The 18003-nt window shown below is 36.8% G+C and overlaps 3 protein-coding genes across 3 annotated transcripts; 2 read left to right on the top strand and 1 right to left on the bottom strand.

Annotated features, from left to right (window-relative positions):
- Positions 1-4779: 4779 nt before the first annotated feature.
- On the top strand, positions 4780-5371 carry LOC148695517 (uncharacterized). The gene is made up of 2 exons (XM_088697195.1): positions 4780-4809; positions 4892-5371. The coding sequence occupies exons 1-2, from the start codon at positions 4780-4782 to the stop codon at positions 5369-5371; spliced, it is 510 nt and encodes a 169-aa protein (XP_088553321.1).
- A 749-nt stretch (positions 5372-6120) lies between these two features.
- On the bottom strand, positions 6121-6976 carry LOC148695516 (uncharacterized). The gene is made up of 3 exons (XM_088697208.1): positions 6781-6976; positions 6571-6708; positions 6121-6467 (listed from the first exon to the last, which is right to left on the bottom strand). Exons 1-3 carry the CDS (start codon positions 6974-6976, stop codon positions 6121-6123), a joined length of 681 nt encoding a protein of 226 aa, XP_088553334.1.
- A 6116-nt stretch (positions 6977-13092) lies between these two features.
- On the top strand, positions 13093-15573 carry LOC137735335 (zinc ion binding protein). Its single transcript, XM_068474755.2, has 4 exons — positions 13093-13233; positions 13833-14167; positions 14277-15206; positions 15317-15573. The coding sequence occupies exons 2-4, from the start codon at positions 13995-13997 to the stop codon at positions 15417-15419; spliced, it is 1206 nt and encodes a 401-aa protein (XP_068330856.2). The 5' UTR covers positions 13093-13233; positions 13833-13994; the 3' UTR covers positions 15420-15573.
- The last annotated feature ends 2430 nt before the right edge of the window (positions 15574-18003 follow it).

Here is an 18003-nt window from a genome sequence, read left to right as displayed (position 1 = left end):
AGGGAGAGAGAGCCATTTTTTTCTCTCTATTTGAAAACTAGGTCCCATATCTTTTTAGAGAAATGGTATATCATGGTACATATATGTGATAAAAATAGCATTTTTGATATATTTTTTTGTTTCATTCATCAAATGGAAATTTGCTATATATGAGGAATTTTTTCAACTACCCCCTTTAGTCTTAAATACCTCTTTCTCCCTTGTCCTTTAGTTCGTCGCGGTTCCTTGCCATTTAGTTCTTCAAGATTCCTATTTATTTAGTCATCATGGCATCACCCTTTAGTCTATCTCAACGGCATGCAGCAATGGCCCGGCCACATCACCCTAGTGTTTGGCCCAACAGCAGCTGCCACAACTCGCAACAGCAGACCCACTGCGATTGGCCCACCTCTCTCCCTTTGTCCAGTGGCAGAACTTAATAGTTTCTTACACAACCTATTAACGTTAACGGATCAGATCATAAAATAAGGGATTTCAAGTCAATATGTTAATTAATCGGATTGTTATTAGATCACACTTTAATAACCTGTTAATAACGGGTTCTTAACATGTTTATCCTCAGCTAACACGTTTCAACCTGATAAAAAAAGTTAGTTTTGATAATTTTAAACTACTAAAAAAATCTTACTAGAATAAATATAGTTTTTTTTTTATCTCACATAAGTGAGATTAAAAAATTTCAAAGCACATTAAAAATACTAAAGCAATTACTAAAATCAAAGCACATTAAAACTTTCAAATTAACTAATTTACAAGTGTGAAAATTTGAAAAAATATGTAAGCGCTGATGATTGCATCCTCTACGTTTTGATGATAGTTACATTGTTGTTTGGATCTTTAAAACCTTCCAAACCCTCATGAATAGTGTTTATTGTTTGATGCAAAATTAATAAAAATTCATAACATTCAATTTAGAAGTATGAAAATTATAACAAAAAATAAATACAAATCACTCGTAATAATAAGCATTACAACTTTCATGAGTGGGTCAACTCTGAAATTCGACACTATAATTCATAAACCTTAGATTTATATTTAACCGTCGATTGTCATTTACGCTATATTCTTCTCACCGGACCTTGTTTTTCAGATTTTCTTTTTGAAAACATGATCTTTTAGCGGATGCAGATAAATGAACGGTTAGATCGTTGATATCACGTTCCGATGTTTACAATGAATTGAAATAGAAGTCAATGTTATATAGTTTTTAGAGACTTTATAAACTCCGAGCAATATTTTCACTAACTGTAAAAATCTGAATGTAATATCAACGGTTTGAACCATTCATCATTCTGCATTAGCTAAAAGATCATGTTTTCATAAAAGAAGATCTAGGAAAACGAAATTCGGTAACACCATCTCCAACTCTTGGATTAAAACCTAAACTTTTTAACCCAAGAACAAATTTTCAGCTCTAACCCTTCTGAGTCAAAATTTTAACCCAAGATTATTAAAGAATGAATTTAGGATAATTTTTTCCTTAAGTAACTTTTTTTTAACAAAAAAAAAAATTATGTAGATTATACTAATTTAATTTTATAAACATTTTAACCTAAAAATATTTAAATTCCGATAAATATTGAAAAATCACTAAACCGACATCATGAAACTCGTGGAACATTATGAAAGAATATGGAAGAATTTATCTTAAAATATTTTAGCCGTTGGATTTGAATTTAAACCGTTAAATTTTTTATTTTATTTTTTTACTGTTAGATTTGATCATATTAGATCTTGACCTTTAGATTTAATGAATTTATAAATATAAAACTAAAATAAAATACACATATATGATAGGCTAGCCTACTAACCCAAGGGGGAATCATGGGCTAAATTTGACCCAAAAATAAGTTTTGGGTTAAAACTCATATTTGGCCTAAGGTTTGGAGCAAGTTGGGATAGGTTTAGAAACTAAAATTTGAGTTTTACCCCAAGGCTTGAAGTAGGTCGAAGAAGAATGGAGTATAAGCATAAACAACAATCAACATTTAAATTTAAATCTATTGTTTATGGGATTATTTGTGTAGTACTCAACGATACGAACACGTGAACACAAGCGTAGTCGAATTTGGAATTACGATAGAGATTTTACTGACTTACGAACGCGAAGGGCAATTTGGTAATTTCATGTTTAGAGATATTTTGTGGCTTGTTTTGTGAGCCACGTGGGGCCCACACCTCTACTCTTTTCCGTGTCTCCCAATCCCTAGAAATCCTTTCTTTTTTTTCAACTCTCCACTCATTTGCTACAACCTCATCTATCCTTCCCTCATTTCACTCTTTCTCCCCTCTCAGCTCTGTCTCATCTCTCTCTTTCTACAAGTGCAGAGCTCGCGCCATACTACACCACCCTCACTAAAACAACGAGCATCAACCCACCACCGCCAACCACTTCAACGAGTGTCAAAATCCAGATCACCACCTCACCCTACTCCCTACACTCTCAAACTATCTCATCTCAAAGTCTTCCATCTTCATCTGTTTGCACCAAGAGGGTGCAACAGTAACACCGCCACACCACATCGTCATTCCGACGATTCCTCTGACCACTGAACCACCATCATAGTACCAGTTACTAACCTCCATTCGAGAACTGACCTCTCTTGGCGTGTACGAACTGAGGAAGAGTTTGTATCAATTTGACTTTTTTCGACGAGTTTCTTCCGTCCCCGACCAAGGTAGGCTTCGAGACTCGTCAAACCTTTCTTATAGCTCGATCTAATCCTATTTAACCATGAATGTCGTCTTGGTGAACCTAGGAACGCAGGAACATCGGGGAGAAATTTTCCAGTCTTGTGGGAAATGAAAATTATGGTCAACTAACCACTTTTAGACCAATCTCCTGACCAACTCCGGCCACGCTCGGGAAAAGGTATAGTCCTACACTACACTCGTTTTTCTTCATTTTGGTAGGAAAAGTGTGAAAAATGGTTGATTTTTGAGCTCATTTGGAGCTCTAGAATAACTGCCCAAATTCTGGTGATCGGACCCGAGACAGGGACCAGGTCAACTTGACTGGGAAAAAAAAAACTGGAACCAGCCCAAGCCCACGACCCGTTTACCCTAACCCGGACCGACCCAGGTCCATTTTAGATTTTAGAGGGAATATTTTCCTAGAATATTCCTTTAACTTTAACAAAATATTCTGTCTGAGGATGGAATATTCCTTTAACTTTAACAAAATATTATGTTTGAGGATAGAATATTCCGTTAAAGTCAACTGTTGAAAGTTAGTTAACTTCTTTGAAATTTTCTCAAAAACCCTCTTAGGCTAATTTCGACGCCCCGAGTCCATTTTTTGCATCCATTTAGTGAAATTCCAAAGTTTTAATATAATCGACTACGTCGGCATCTCGGTTGACTTTTTAGGGTTGATCGTTGACTTTTTACAAAATTTGCCGAGAACCCTCCTTAACGTATTTTGACGCCCTGATTCCAAATATGCACTCCGTTTTCTCAGATTTAATTATCTTAATGGAGTCTTACTAATGGGTCCCAATATTATGCTTAGGTGCGATTACTATCGGAGACTCCGGCTATCCTAATTCTAACGGCTGCAACCTCACAAGTATCTGTGAGTGGGTCTTTGCTTTTAAATATTATATATTTATTTAGTTTCCATTTATAAATTTGAAAAAGAATTTCCTACATATTCCTAGATTAGACTAATGTTTATAAGAATTTGCGAAATGACGGAATTTACGAAATTATTCTGAATCCTGCAGGATGCACATGTATATGTACTATTATGGGATGCTTTAATTATATTTGTGGCCATGAATAGTGTTATGGTTGATTAGAATTATCGGTTTACCATTATAAGATCATAATTATATTCTATGCTCATCGTGTGCTACAATGGTGTTGTACTTGCCCGAGCCAAGACCAGTTTTTTAAGTGTATGTTCAGACTACCTCCAATGGTGGGTTAAACGCTAAATTACCCCATCCCCCCCCCAACCCAAAAACCATCTCCAACCCATGCTAAAACATTGGGCTAAATGCCAAATGTTAAAGTTGGGCCAAATACCCCCCAAAATTCTTCCCCCCCCTGCGACTGGACTCGCTGGCCATTGGGCCAGTCTCGGCCCGTTCATGCTCCAACGCACCCCACGCAGAGCGTAAGCAATTCGTTCCTAACAGGGTGGGCCCCGCTGTCAGCGGTTTGTAGGCCACCCAGACCACCTCCAACGGCTACATTTTCAATCCGATGGCTACTTTTCATGGACCGTTGGTTGATCCAACGGTCCAGATTCAAATTTGATTTTTTAAAATATGTTATTTTAAAATACATTGAATCCAACGGCTGAGATCAAATATAATCAAATCTAACGATAAAAAAAAAAATCTAATGGCCCAAATTTAAATCTAATGGCTAAAATAATTTAACTCAAAATTCACCCAAAAACTCTATAAATGCGTATGTATTTGTTCAAATATCCACACAAAACTCAAATTTCTCTTACAATTCTTCCAATTTATCTTTCTACCATTTCTTTCCATTTCCAAATTGTTCAACATGGCAAGAGAGCATATTAGAGGTCGTAATTGGACTTGTAAGGAAGATGTTGCTCTATGTTTGGCATGGGTTTCTATTAGCGAAGATGGTGCAGTTGGCACTAATCAAAATAAGAAGGTTTTGTGGGATAAAATCATTGCAAAGTTTCAAGAAAACTGCAATGACAGCAGGCGGGATGATGGTGGTGTTTATGATCGGTGGAAGACTATCAACAAAGCATGCACTTTATGGAAGGGAAGCTTGGAGAGAGCCGTGGTTGGCATGGCTAGTGGGATGAGCGCCATAGAAATTGTGAGTTTTGTTCTTGATATTTTATTTGTCATGTACATAATATTATGTTGCAACTAATTATTTTTATGCATTTTTTGCATAGGGTGACAAAGCAATGAAAATTTACAAGACAAGAGTAACACCAAAAAATCAAGTTTTTAAGTTGCAACATGCTTGGGACATCCTCAAGGATTGTCCAAGGTGGGGAACCGATGCGGATCAACAATGGGGAAGATTATTTCAACGTGAAGCTGCACAGACAAATGCCGGAGATGAAGGTGTTGATGAAATGACCCCATCTCCTTCTTTTGCAAGGCCCCCAGAAATAGATAAGCAAAAGGAAGCAAAGAGAAAAGGGAAGTCCCAAGATCTGATGAGTGGACACTTTGATACCGGAATTTCAAAATTGAACGAAATTCATAGTGCTCACCAAGAAGAAGTGGCCCGAATGCGTTTGCAAATGAAGGAAATCTCGGATAGGGAGGAAAACAGGTTTGAAATTGAATTCATGATGAAGGACCTCAGCAAATACACTCCAGAGAGGAAGAAGTTCTTACGTGGTAAGCAAAAAGAAATTATGTGAAAGTCTGCCTCAAGGAGTATGTTTCAAGATGATGAATCTTCTGAAACCTATATCCCAACATTTCAATGAAGTCCATCACCAAGTGAAGATGGTGGATATGATTGTTAAGTTTATGTAGTGTATGAATTATGTGCTTTATTAATTAAGTTTATTAATTGTGGTTTGTGAATTATCAGTTGTATTAAGTTTATGTACTTTATTAAATTTATGTCTTATTAATTATCCAATAATTTATGTCTTATTATTCCCCACTTTGATGTAGAATAGATGCCTTCAATAATTCAACCTCCATTTAATCATTTATCCAATGTACTAGACAAAATATTTTGCACAAAAGACACTTAAATTTATTACTAGAAAATAACAACATAGTACACTTAAAATTATTACATAAATGCTTAACCAACATCATCAACGTTCACTTCTCGGCGCCATACATGCTCAACCAAATCTTTACGGAGTGTGTCATGACATTGAGGAGCTTGAATTCTATTTAAACGTCTCATATACTCACTCAAGGTGACCCTATCCTGTCGGGTCTCATATGTGGTTGGAGCGAGATATTCAACATCTCTTGCAATAACTTTTGCATGTGTTGGTTGGTCATCATCCACATCTTCGTCTGAATCTTCTTCAATTTCAATGTACTCATCTTCCACAATCATGTTGTGCAAAATTATGCACGTCATCATGATTGAATGGAGGTCTTCGGACTGTTAAAATCATGCAAGCTCTCTAACAATGACCCATCAAGCTTGTAGAATCCCGAACGCTCTCTCCACATCCTTCCTGTAAGACTCTTGCCTCTGCGAAAATAATTTCTTCTTTGCACTATCGGGATGAGAAAAACTTTTGACAAAGGTAGACCAACTAGGATAAATATCATCAGTTAGGTAGTAACCTAGCTCATACCTATTACCATTTACCTTGTACCGAAATTCTGGTGCCCATCCATTGACAACATTATCGAATAAAGGAGAATACCAAAGAACGTTGATATCGTTGTTTGATCCAGGAGCGCCGAAAAAAGCATGCCAAATCCATGTGTCATAAGGCGCCACAACCTCGAGCACGATGGTTGGCTTGTTATGACGGCCTTTGAATTGGCAAACCCAAGCAGTAGGACAATTCTTCCACTCCCAATGCATACAATCGAGATTTCTTATCATGTCAGGGAAGCTTGTTTTTTTCTGCCTTACGTAGAAGCCTCTTCAAGTCTTCACGATTTGGGTTGCAGAGGTATGTGGCTCCATATATGCCTTCAATTGCCTTACAGAAGCGCTTCAGATTCTCAATAGTAATACTTTCTGCAAGTCGGTAATACTCGTCAGTTGAGTCTGCGGAGCATCCATTAGCTAGCATGCGAAAAACAGATGTGAGCTTCTGATGAGGTGATAGACCTTGTCAACCTGCGGTATCTACCCTCATTTCAAAGTAGTGGTCATGATTGATAACTGCATTCAATATGCTTTCAAAAAGCTCTCTCCTTATCCGAAACCGCCTCCGAAAATCATGAGCAGGAAATCTTGGACGCTCGATGAAATAATATTTCATCATTCGATCATGACACTCTTCTCTATCACGCTGCACATATGAACGCCCCATGACAGAACAACGATGGCTAGATTCACCATGGTGCTCAGATTGCATAAACGAGTTGATAAGTTCAACTTCGGCGTTGAACAATTATGCATCCTCAATCTCCATCCTTGCTTGGTATTGTGCCATCTACATTGTCATACTACGCCTTCTTCTATCACCCATTGATGAGATATTGAGGATTTTTAGGAAACAAAAACTCTTTGAAAGTCGAAATATTGGTGAATATAGAGAATGATTAAAGGTTGAAAGGTTGTGTGATCAACAAATATTGGACATATGTTTATATAGAGGATGATTGATGAAAGTTTGGTGTTGAACGGTTGGTGAAAGTTGAAAGTTTGGTGTTGAACGGTTGATGAATTGAAAATTTGGTGTTGAAAGGTTGGTGAATTGAAAGTTAGCCCAGGGTTGAAAGATTGGTAAAAGTTAAAGGCTTACTTTGTGGAAAATTTAGTGATTTTTCAATATTTATCGGAATTTAAATTTTTTTAGATTAAAATGTTCATAAAATTAATTTACGATAGTCTACATATTTATTTTATTTTTTTTTTAAATTTAATTTAAGAAAAAAAATAGCCTAAGTTCATTCTTTTATAATCCCGAGCTAAAATTTTAGACCATAACGGTTAGAGCAGAAAAGTTGTTTCTGGGCTAAAATATTTGGCTTTTAGCCCAACCATTGGAGATGGTCTCACATCGCACCGTACACTTACTTTAGATCCATTGTAGGTGCCCGTCTTGTCCTAAATTGCTACAGGCAATTAGGACTTGTATGTGATGCACATAGCGCCAATCTTCATGTGATTGTAGTACTAAAGTGTAAATCATTATTATACCCAGTCATGTTCATGTCATAATACCTTTGCATGAACTCGAGTGTCAACATATGTAGATGAGCACTCGATGTGACATGTTTATTTCTGTGAGATATTGTGATTACTATAAGTTATATGCCTATTTACGAATTTTGTGATGTATTGAATTCTTGAGATATTGCAGGCTACGATAAGTATTTTCATACTATACGTAGTATGTATATTTTGAAAAATATACTTGTTTTACGGCAATGGGTTATAATGTTTCAAAAAGGTTTTTATAAAAACTTTATTTTTAGGCCCATTGACCTTTGTTTTTTGCCCTTCCAGGTTTTTGGTGCTGAGCTTTCGTGTCAACAATGATTCTTGGCAAATCTTGGTATAGGTGGTTACCTTCGATGGTATAGTTCTCATTCTACTTTGTTGTACTTTACTTATACTCTGACATCACATGTGAAATTGGTTCATTCATACTCATAAGCGCACTCTTATATTTAGGCACTTTTAGGTTTAAATTTATTCACATTTTCCACATCACTACATTTTATGGCTTCGTCACCCTCCTGGTATCGGCCAGCACAACTCGATTCGGAGTCTAGGTGGACATTCTAGGTCGGGGTGTCAAACAAGTCAAGTCATATTATCCGTTAGTATTACCAAATCAAGTTCGAATCGAGTCATATTATCCTTTCATTTTACTGAGTGTTACACGACATAATAACATAAACACGATAAACACGACATGAATTTCAGGTCTTGCAACAACTCACTTAGCCTGGGGCAACCAGTCTTGCTATTGTTGATGGTGTTCTACATGCTACACCTTTAAACACACCCTCGTAACATGTCCTCACTAGTACCCATGGGCCTAATATCGCTCATCCTTTTGCCAGAGTTCAATTTACTCATCTGTCAGATTTGAACTATTATTTTGATATCGGTTCCACTCACCATATGACATGACAATCCTCTACACTTTTTGTTCCCTAACCATATCCCAGTTGACACAATGTTTATTTGGGTAAGTGGGCTGGATAAGGGATTCCATATAAGGAATCCACGTGGGTGGCCTGGATTGGCCCTCCCTCTTCCTAGACCAATCCCATGAACTCGCTTGTCTTTCATGACTCGGATATCTGCCTTCGACCTGTTTCCCATCTAAGCTTCCTAAGTGAGTTTATCGGAAACTCCGGCAACGAGCACCGTCACCACCACCACCATTCTACTGCTCTCGGTGCCACGAATAGAACCCACCCAAGTTTTACTTCATTTGGTCGCCACAAAAGGCAGCTCAAAGCCGTGAAAATCTCGAATTTTCTACGGGCAACGATCTTCCAGTTTTGTTGAACACTCTAGCAACTAACACCATCATTTGACAAGGCACAGTCCCAGGAGCAAAACCTAACCTTCCGATTGTTCGTTGGTGTAGCGTGTGGCGAGGCTACCATTTTTTCCAGTGATCTGATGGTTCTTGGTGATTTTCGCCGCTTCCATCCATAACCAATCTCATGCGAAGTTGAAAGTTACTCCACTAGTTATAGTGTACACTTTGGTGAAAGTTGAGTCATTTTGGAGTTGGTAAGAAATTTCGGCAAGTCATAGCTGCTGACTGTCGCGTATGGTGGCGACGCATGAGCCTGACGAAATGCTTTGTCTACTAGGCTAATGTCGATACCCTTAATCCGTTTTTGACATTAGCTTGATGAGATCCAATCGTTTTAGCACAATTTCATAAATGACAACCACTTGACCTTTGTGGTAGGCGAAGATCCGACCGTTGGATTGTCACAAAATTATAGTATGTAATTAAACATAATATTTGAGGATATTAGGAATTTACGGATCGAAAATCCAATGTACAGATCTTCCAAGTGGATTAGGTGATTGTGCCTTGTATATCCATGATGGTTGATCATTGCCTACATAGGATTGTATAGAGTGGTTGGTAAATCCGCGATGGATGATCGCTTTCTGGTTGGGTTCCATTAAGTGGTCCGGAGTCCTAGCTCTTGTTTGGTTCCATTGAGTTAGCCTTGAACCCTAGATTCTAGTGAATATAACTTACTCATGGTAAACATTTGTGTTTGTAAATTTGGGTTACAATGTTATTCCTTGGACTCCAGGTTGCTTTGTAAAACTTCGTGGATTGATACTTGATTTTATTGATTAATTAACGTAGTTAAATTATGCATCTTGAGTCATTGAATCAATTAATTGCTATGATTGTGAATCTGTGTTGGAAAGCATTGTGATATGTGTGAATGACGAATTGACAATCTTGGTCGTGAAATGGTTGCTTTATGTAGTATGGAATCTAACAAATCATGCTTGTCGAGTTCCATTAAGTGATTAGGGAATTCTATGCTTTTCTTTTAGAACATACTATGATAAATGTCGGAGTCTAATGAAGGGTGAACTACGAATGGTTTGATCCCATTTTAGGGTAGTCTATCATAGAGGTTAGATGCAGCCATGATATAAAAAGGAAAGTTACTGCGTTGTTAAACCATTGATTTATGTTTTGGTCATGTCTTGGAGGGCATGAAAGATGAACAGGTATATAGTGACGTCACGTGTCGATCCCGAACGTATCTCGGAATTAGAGCGTGGCAAATTTATTATAATTTATTTGTTCGAATAAGAAATGTGTCAGTTCTAACTTTTGATGGATTAGTTGTATTGAATAGTTGTATTATTTCAAATGCAACTAACTTCTATATTAGAATTGAAAAAAGGCATTTAAGGGATGCATTCCTTAGCCAAATGACGGTAGCTTATAAATGTAAAGTTACATCTCCTTAGACCATGTGCAATGGTTTTGGGTTAAAGCTTAAAATTTTAAGCAAGAGAATATCAAGCCAGAACCTAGAAACAACTTTTTTATCTAATGGTTATGGCTTTTAAGCCCCATATTGTTAAAGAATGATTTGTTATCCTAATTTAATCACACAACCTACCCCAGTCTTAAAGACATACACATATGCACCACATGATATGAAATAGTTTTGGAAGTGGTTAGAAAGAAAAATGAAAGAATTGTATGAAGAAAGTGAATTTTGTGGAGAACAAATACACAGGTATTCATAGGGTTTTTTTGGGTCAAAGTTGAGTTAAAATATTAATAAAATTTGTTAGCCATTGAATTTAATTGTGGATCGTTGGATCAACGAAAAGCCTAATCATGCCAATTATTTGATCAAAGAAAGAGTCGTTAGGAGAAAAATGAAAGAATTGTATGAAGAAAGCGAACTTTGTGGAGAACAAATACACAGGTATTCATAGGGTTTTTTTGGGTCAAAGTTGAGTTAAAATATTTAAAATTTTTGTTAGCCATTGAATTTAATTGTGGATCGTTGGATCAACCAAAAGCCTAATCATGCCAACTATTTCATCAAAGAAAGAGTCGTTAGGCTTAAAACAAGTGACCGAAAAAGTTGTTAGCACTGGGACCAAACTGTTGCATCTTTGTTAAGTGTGGTGAGTGAGGCGCGCCAATTGGTAGAGTGAGTCAGTTTCTTCAGCGCATATATACACAGGGTGGACCCAAAGACTTAAACCAAGCTAAAACTGTCAGAGAGAGGATCCTCGCCGGATCCTTCAATCACATCCGTTCATTGTACATCGTGCGATCAGTTTTCGTCAGGTACTTGTTTATATTTAATATTAAATAAAAAAATTACAATAATTTCTGACCACACAATGTACGATGAACGAATTTGATTTGAGGATCCTCACTCAAACTGTCAGGGGAATCTGGACCAAAAGTTCTCTCTCTCTCTCTCTCTCTCTCTCTCTCTGTGGCTTATTAAAGCCCAATAATTGGAAATACTTTAGAGGATTTAAAGTTCAAATTTTAAGCTTTACCTAACCATTGCATTTGATCAACCACCATTGGGGTTGCCTAGTGGTTGGACACGAATTTCAGGCCTACATTTTATAGGTACATTTTGAGTTCGATTCTTGTCATTAGTGAATCATCTGTTTATTCATGTCTTTCTCCTTATCCATCAATTTATGATCGAAGGAGAGCCTTTACTTAAAATTGGAAGGGCGGTAGATTCGTGGAAGCACTTTTTCTTCCATATTTTGGAACTTAGCTCCATAAAACAATATACTAATTACGGATGAACTGCCAATTTAGTCCCTGAATTATTACCTGAGTGAAAATCAACCCTAAACTATTCTTTTAGAAAAATTAGTTCTTGAATTATAAAAATATGCCAATTACATACTTAATATTATATTCGAAGTTACTATATTCAATTTTTCGTTAACTTAAGTCACTTGACACATTTTAGTGTGAAATATTGTCATTTTCTCACCTATAAGCCCTTAACATTTTATATAGGTTGCAAATCTAATGTCTAATTTACCCTCCAAAGTTAACTTCATACGCTATTTCTTTATGAAAATTACCATCTAAAGTTAACTCCATACACTATTTCTTTATAAAAAATTACCAATCTCGGGTGAACTGCCAATTTAGTCCCTGAATTATCACCTGAGTGAAAATTAAGTTAGTCGTTGAATTATAAAAATATGCCAATTACATCCCTAATATTATATTCGAAGTTACTATATTCAATTTTTGTCAATTTAAGTCATGTTATTTGCATGTGATACACATTGGAGAGTAGATTGGTAAATTTTCATAAAGAAATAGTGTATGGATTTAACTTTATATGGTAATTTTCATAAAGAAATAGTGTATGGAGTTAATTTTGGAGGGTAAATTAGACGTTAGATTTGCAACCTATATAAAATGTTAAGGGCTTAGAGGCGAGAAAATGACGGTATTTCACTCTAAAGTGTGTCAAGTGACTTAAGTTGATGAAAAATTGAATAAAATAGCTTTGATAATAGTAGGAATGAAATTAGCAATTTTTAATGAATTTAGCAACTTATTTTACCAAAAAAATAATTTAGCGACCTAATTTTCATTGAGGTGATAATTTAGGGACTAAATCGACACTTCACCCTATTAGTTACTGTTGAAAATGGTAGAATTTATTTTGGCCGTGCCTTGAAGTGAAATTGTATCGTATGTTAGCTTAGAGAGGTTTGCGAACTACTACTATCTATAAATTTCTCAGCTATATTCAATTTCAACAACAATAGAAGCAAATTACCTAAGTAAAACAATGAAATATTAACAAGGTAAACAAAAATAAAACAAGAAATATAGGAGGATGGATCAAGAGGAGTGTACCGGGCCAAGCCCAGCCAGGTTATCCATTTTTCTGTTGGGGCACCTGAAAACGCTGTCGTTTCGTTGCATCTCTAGGCGGGCCAAAAAATGAAATTGGAAATCTAAGCGCGCCATAAACCTCTTTACACCTTCCTCACTCTCCTCACACTTTGAAACCCTAGCGAGTCGGAAAACCAGGGTACGGCGTCGTTTACCCTGCAAAAACCCTGGATTTTCATCGTTTCTGCCCTAGCAATGTAAGTGTCTCTCTCTCTGTTTTGTCATTTTCGCTAGAAAGGTCATCTGATTTCTCGTTTGGGTAAATGGGGATTGTGCAAGATGTAAATTTGCAACTTGAGAAATGTCAAATTGGTTTTTTTGTGTGTAATTTTTGGAATGCCGTCAGGCAATGTTTGGTTGCTCAGAAAATGTAGGACAACGAGATAACGGAAAAAGAATCGGGATTTACCTTTTGGGTTTTAGGGATATGAGAACCGTGATTGTTAGTGGTTTGTAGCATGTAGCCAGAAGCATAATTGTGGTTTTTTCTGGTGTTTATTTGTAGGCAATTTCAAGGGGGTTTAATCCCGTTATTGGAATTGACTGATCGTTACAAATTTGCCTTGCCTAGTCTGCGATTCTTAATTAATTGGCAAGTTTAGATTGCATAATTAATTGTCACAATTCCATAACAATGACAAATTTGATTGCTGTATAAAGAACGGAATTTTTTAGTGTATTTAGTAAGGGCACCTAAAAAGTTGCTATACTTAACTACAGTGGTTTCAGTAGCTTCTTTGCTCGTATTTTTGAACCTGACACCGTTAAATACGGAATCTAAAACATTTTCTTACAGTTAAACTTTAGGCAACTCAGTCCGGAAGGCAACAATTGACTGTAAACGACGAGGGTTATTCATCATCTTGGCTTTCAACTATTGATACTTTCTAGTGGAAGTTGGGACTCTCATGCAGTAGTCCCATTTTTCTTCTTTACATCTATCTCTCTCTCTCTGTGTATGGAGAAAAATATGGATCCACCATCTCCAGGCTGCACAGGTGCAGAAGCAGTACTAAGTCTCCAACCCAACTCATCAATTCCTATTACATATCACCCGCTCTTTGGTCCTCACGATGATCTGATCCTTCTCGAGGTTGATCAGAAACTTCTCCCTGATGTCCTCCACCAAAGGTGAGGGATAAATTAAACTACTTTCTGGAACTTTTGTTCTTGGGTCAGTAGAGTGTTATTTATTGTTACTTATTTGCGATTTCTTTTCTTCTCTTCTTCATTTCTCTAGAGTAACTGTTAGAGGACAGCCTGATGAAGATGCAGTCCTCTGCACGGAGTCAAAAACTTATGCAATGAAGTCCGTTGGAACTTCAAATTCTGTTTTTCTCATACCCCCATCAGGTCAATATAATACTTTTGAAAGCCCAAAGTGTTCCAATGAGAACTATCATGACCCACTATCTGTTGCTTCCGTCATTAAGATTGCAACTGGTAACATGGAGCTTGTTGAAGTTGCTCCCCGACTTGACAAGCTAAGGTTGCTACTTTCCCAGAATCCTTACCGATCTGATGAGGACATAGAAATGGTCGATTTAGAGGAGATGGAGAGAATGAATGCTGGGCTGTATAGATGGAATGATCTCATCGAGAAGGTTCAAGCTAGTGATTACGAATTAAGGATTGGATTGCGGGCTCTTTCAGCAGTGGAGATAAATGGATATTGGAGAATTGTAGATGAGAAGTACATGGGCACAATTCTAAGGATGCTTTTGCACAATTCAGTGTTGAATGATTGGTCCTTGTCTTTGCTTAATCAAGATGATGTTGTTAATATGTTGGAATCAGATGGCTTTCCTCGCAAACTTGCAGACCACTGCTTGCATATTTTTGGTAATAAGATGACTGAAGGTGCGATTACAAGTCGTATGTGGAAGTTGGATGAGAGAAAGGTATGTGTGCATTTTGCAAGAGAAATCTTGAGAGATGGGAAGAGGAAGATGAAGAAGTTCATGGAGGAATGGGTTCGTAAGGTTCCTGAAGGGATGGCAGCCAGTTTTGACATATTGGAAGGTGAAGTTTTGATAGAGAAGCTTGGAGCTGAGACATGGATTCGAGCCTTCAGTGTTTCATCTCTACCCTACAATCCTGCAGAGCGATTCTCCATCCTTTTTAAGGAGCGTGCAAAATGGGAGTGGAAGGATCTACAGCCCTTTATCAGGTTGGTTTGTATTTCTTGTGATCGTCCTTTTTCCTTTTCTGGTGTATTCCTGTTTTTGAGACTTTGATCAAAAGTAATTTACATTTTCCTTGTCTGAATCTACTTCTTAGGGACTTGAATGTGCCAGGCCTTTCTGCGGAAGGTTTGCTTCTCAAATACACTAGAAGAACACAACCAACTGCTGATGCAGAACCAGTCTTCAGCGCGAGATAGGATTAGCGTATCTGTTAGTTGGCGTTTCTGTGGTACTAGTAGTGTCATGTGTCAGCGTGTGTGCACTTGTGAATTGGCTATATTGTTAACAAATCAAGTAATGTCCTCTACATAATATCGTTCAATGCACTCTAATGAAAAGCCTATTCGATTTTGTTCGGAGACTGCGATAAACATTCAGAGGTGCATCACTCCCCGTCCTTTTGCAAGGTGGCCAACACCAACAGTGTCTCCCTCCATTTCCACCTTCGCAACCTGCAAGTCCTGCACAAACAGGCTGCATCTCTGGCCGCCAGCGCCTCAGCCAGCAGCGGTGGGGAGACTCCCATATGTTTCTTCAACATAGCAGCCACAAAATCCCCCTTTTCATTTCAGACCACCACCCCAGCTCCTCCCACCTCCCGCAGTTCATCCCAATTAAGTTTAGGTCCATGAAGCATATGATTCAATATCCCAATAGATAAGGTGTTGAGTCTAGATTCCCTTTTCCACTCCACCATCTTTACTCATGCATGAAGGTGTTTGGATGTAAATATTTTCCTTGACAACAATCTATGATGTTGATACACAAAATTAGTGAGACTTTGGAATAACGTAAAGTGTCGAGTTTGTGACATTCGCTCGATTGCCCTGGTCACCTAGTAAGGGTAATATGTAAAGAGATACAAATAGGGAAGCAAACACAAGATGTAGGTGGTTCACCCTAAGTTTGGCTACGTCCACAGGGTAGAGACGTTCTCATTAATAGTGAAGGGTTTACACAATACATAGGTTCAAGCATAATCATCATTAGTGAGTTCTAATGACGGGTTTAAGTACAATAATGATATTTGTTATTAAATGTAGGAGAATGATCTTTTATAGTTGAGGAGAGTCTCTAGCACTTTAGGAACTTTGTTCTAACGTTGACACGTGTCGTATTGTGATTGGCCTCTTGGGTGGAGAAAAATTCTTGTGCTTCAGCAGGGGTGTCTTAGCATGAACCCTTCAATAGATCCTTGAAGATATGAAGGTGACCAGTGTTTGATAGTTTCGGGATTGATAAAGTACGGTACAAACATATGACAAATAAATTGGAGCCCAAGAGTACATCTTGTGTTTTCTTGGTTTATAATGCACAACATATTGACTACAGATGTTAGACCCTGTGATAAAGTGTGTATATCAAGACATGTGGTGTTTCATGCATCCTCTTTTCCTTCCTCCAATCTCATGTATGATTTCAGAGTTAGTGACCTGTTGAATCCTATGACCAGTTTGTAAGGGATTCCACCATCGATAACGAACAACCCGACTTAGACTTGTATTTGGGGGAGAGAATCTTGCTTAGGGCTCAAAATTTTGATATTTTGTCGGGATGCATGACAAATGGGATTGAATATCCAATTTTACATTAGATAGTGCGAGACATTTTGACTATTCCTGCATCCACATTGGCTTCAAAGTCTACATTTGGCAATAGTATAAGATTATCAACTCACATCGTAGTTAGCTTCATTCAAGCACAGTGGAGGCTCACATGTGTGCTCGAGACTGTTTGTAGAGTCAGATGCGAGGAATGCTTACCGTAAAATTTCATGTATTTATAGGGATAGGATTCGGGGATACATTTTGACACCTATTTTGAAGGGTCCACTTTGTAATGTAATTCAACAATTTGAACCATTTATATTTTAGTTCATGATTCATGAATCATTTTTGCAATATATATATATATATATATATATATATATATATATATATATATATATATATTAGACAAATAAAAAATCATTAAGACATTCATACATGATAAAGAAAATGGACGAATACAGTTTTACAAAGAAACATTAAATTTAACCCAACAATCTCTGCATAGCTTTGGAAAAGATAGACAGGTGGATCGTTAAAATACATTACAGATTGGGCTCCACAAAAACGTGAGTCAAAGTGTTTATCAAAAACATGTGTCCCCATATCTTATATGTATATATACGTTTTTGTGAGGCTTACTCTTTAATGTATTTCAACGATTTAACTGTCTATCTTTTATGACTTACCTCAAAAATTACCTAATCTGAAACTCGTTTTCCAATTCATTCACTTCAAATGAATATCTTAGTGGTTTTCGATTTGTCCAAGTTTTTGCAATGATGATCTATAAATGATGTATTAAAATATAGACAGTTCGAATCGGTAAAATATATTATGAAGTGAGCCTGCAAAATGGATGTCACAATGTGTGTCAAAAGAGAGTGTCCATGAATCCTAAATCATATATATAGGGAATTATTATTAGTATTTCAAAAATTTCATTTGACACTCTAAACTTTCTATAATTAGAAAGAAAAATATACTTGTGAGGAATGTCAAATAAGATTTTTGAAGTGCTAATAACAATTATATATATATATATATATATATATATATTTCATAATTTACCCGCTTAGCCTAATTTTTATTTTTATTGTGGAATTAGATTATGTGAACTCTAGAGTTAGTAGTATTTGACATTTCTTGTTAAACTTGTAATATTTTATTACACAAGCATTTTAGATCAATTTTCATTAGATTAGGCTTTATATACTTAGTATTAGTATCGAAG

Source organism: Pyrus communis, chromosome 7 (assembly GCF_041283825.1).
Source record: "Pyrus communis isolate YQ-2024b chromosome 7, ASM4128382v1, whole genome shotgun sequence".
In the NCBI taxonomy this organism is placed as follows: domain Eukaryota; kingdom Viridiplantae; phylum Streptophyta; class Magnoliopsida; order Rosales; family Rosaceae; genus Pyrus; species Pyrus communis.
Note: the sequence above shows the minus strand (reverse complement) of the source record. Positions and strands in the feature narration are given on the sequence as shown.

Excerpts from the sequence above, each read along its gene's own strand:
- LOC148695516 (XM_088697208.1), bottom strand. The coding sequence starts at position 6,976 with ATGGGGCGTTCATATGTGCAGCGTGATAGAGAAGAGTGTCATGATCGA. Across the intron at positions 6,709-6,780 it reads AATGAGGGTAGATACCGCAG|ACTCAACTGACGAGTATTAC; the intron begins GTTGACAAGGTC and ends GATGCTCCGCAG. Across the intron at positions 6,468-6,570 it reads AGACTTGAAGAGGCTTCTAC|GCCGTCATAACAAGCCAACC; the intron begins GTAAGGCAGAAA and ends GCCAATTCAAAG.
- LOC148695517 (XM_088697195.1), top strand. The coding sequence starts at position 4,780 with ATGGCTAGTGGGATGAGCGCCATAGAAATT. Across the intron at positions 4,810-4,891 it reads GGATGAGCGCCATAGAAATT|GGTGACAAAGCAATGAAAAT; the intron begins GTGAGTTTTGTT and ends TTTTTTGCATAG.
- LOC137735335 (XM_068474755.2), top strand. The coding sequence starts at position 13,995 with ATGGAGAAAAATATGGATCCACCATCTCCAGGCTGCACAGGTGCAGAA. Across the intron at positions 14,168-14,276 it reads CCTGATGTCCTCCACCAAAG|AGTAACTGTTAGAGGACAGC; the intron begins GTGAGGGATAAA and ends TCATTTCTCTAG. Across the intron at positions 15,207-15,316 it reads GATCTACAGCCCTTTATCAG|GGACTTGAATGTGCCAGGCC; the intron begins GTTGGTTTGTAT and ends TCTACTTCTTAG.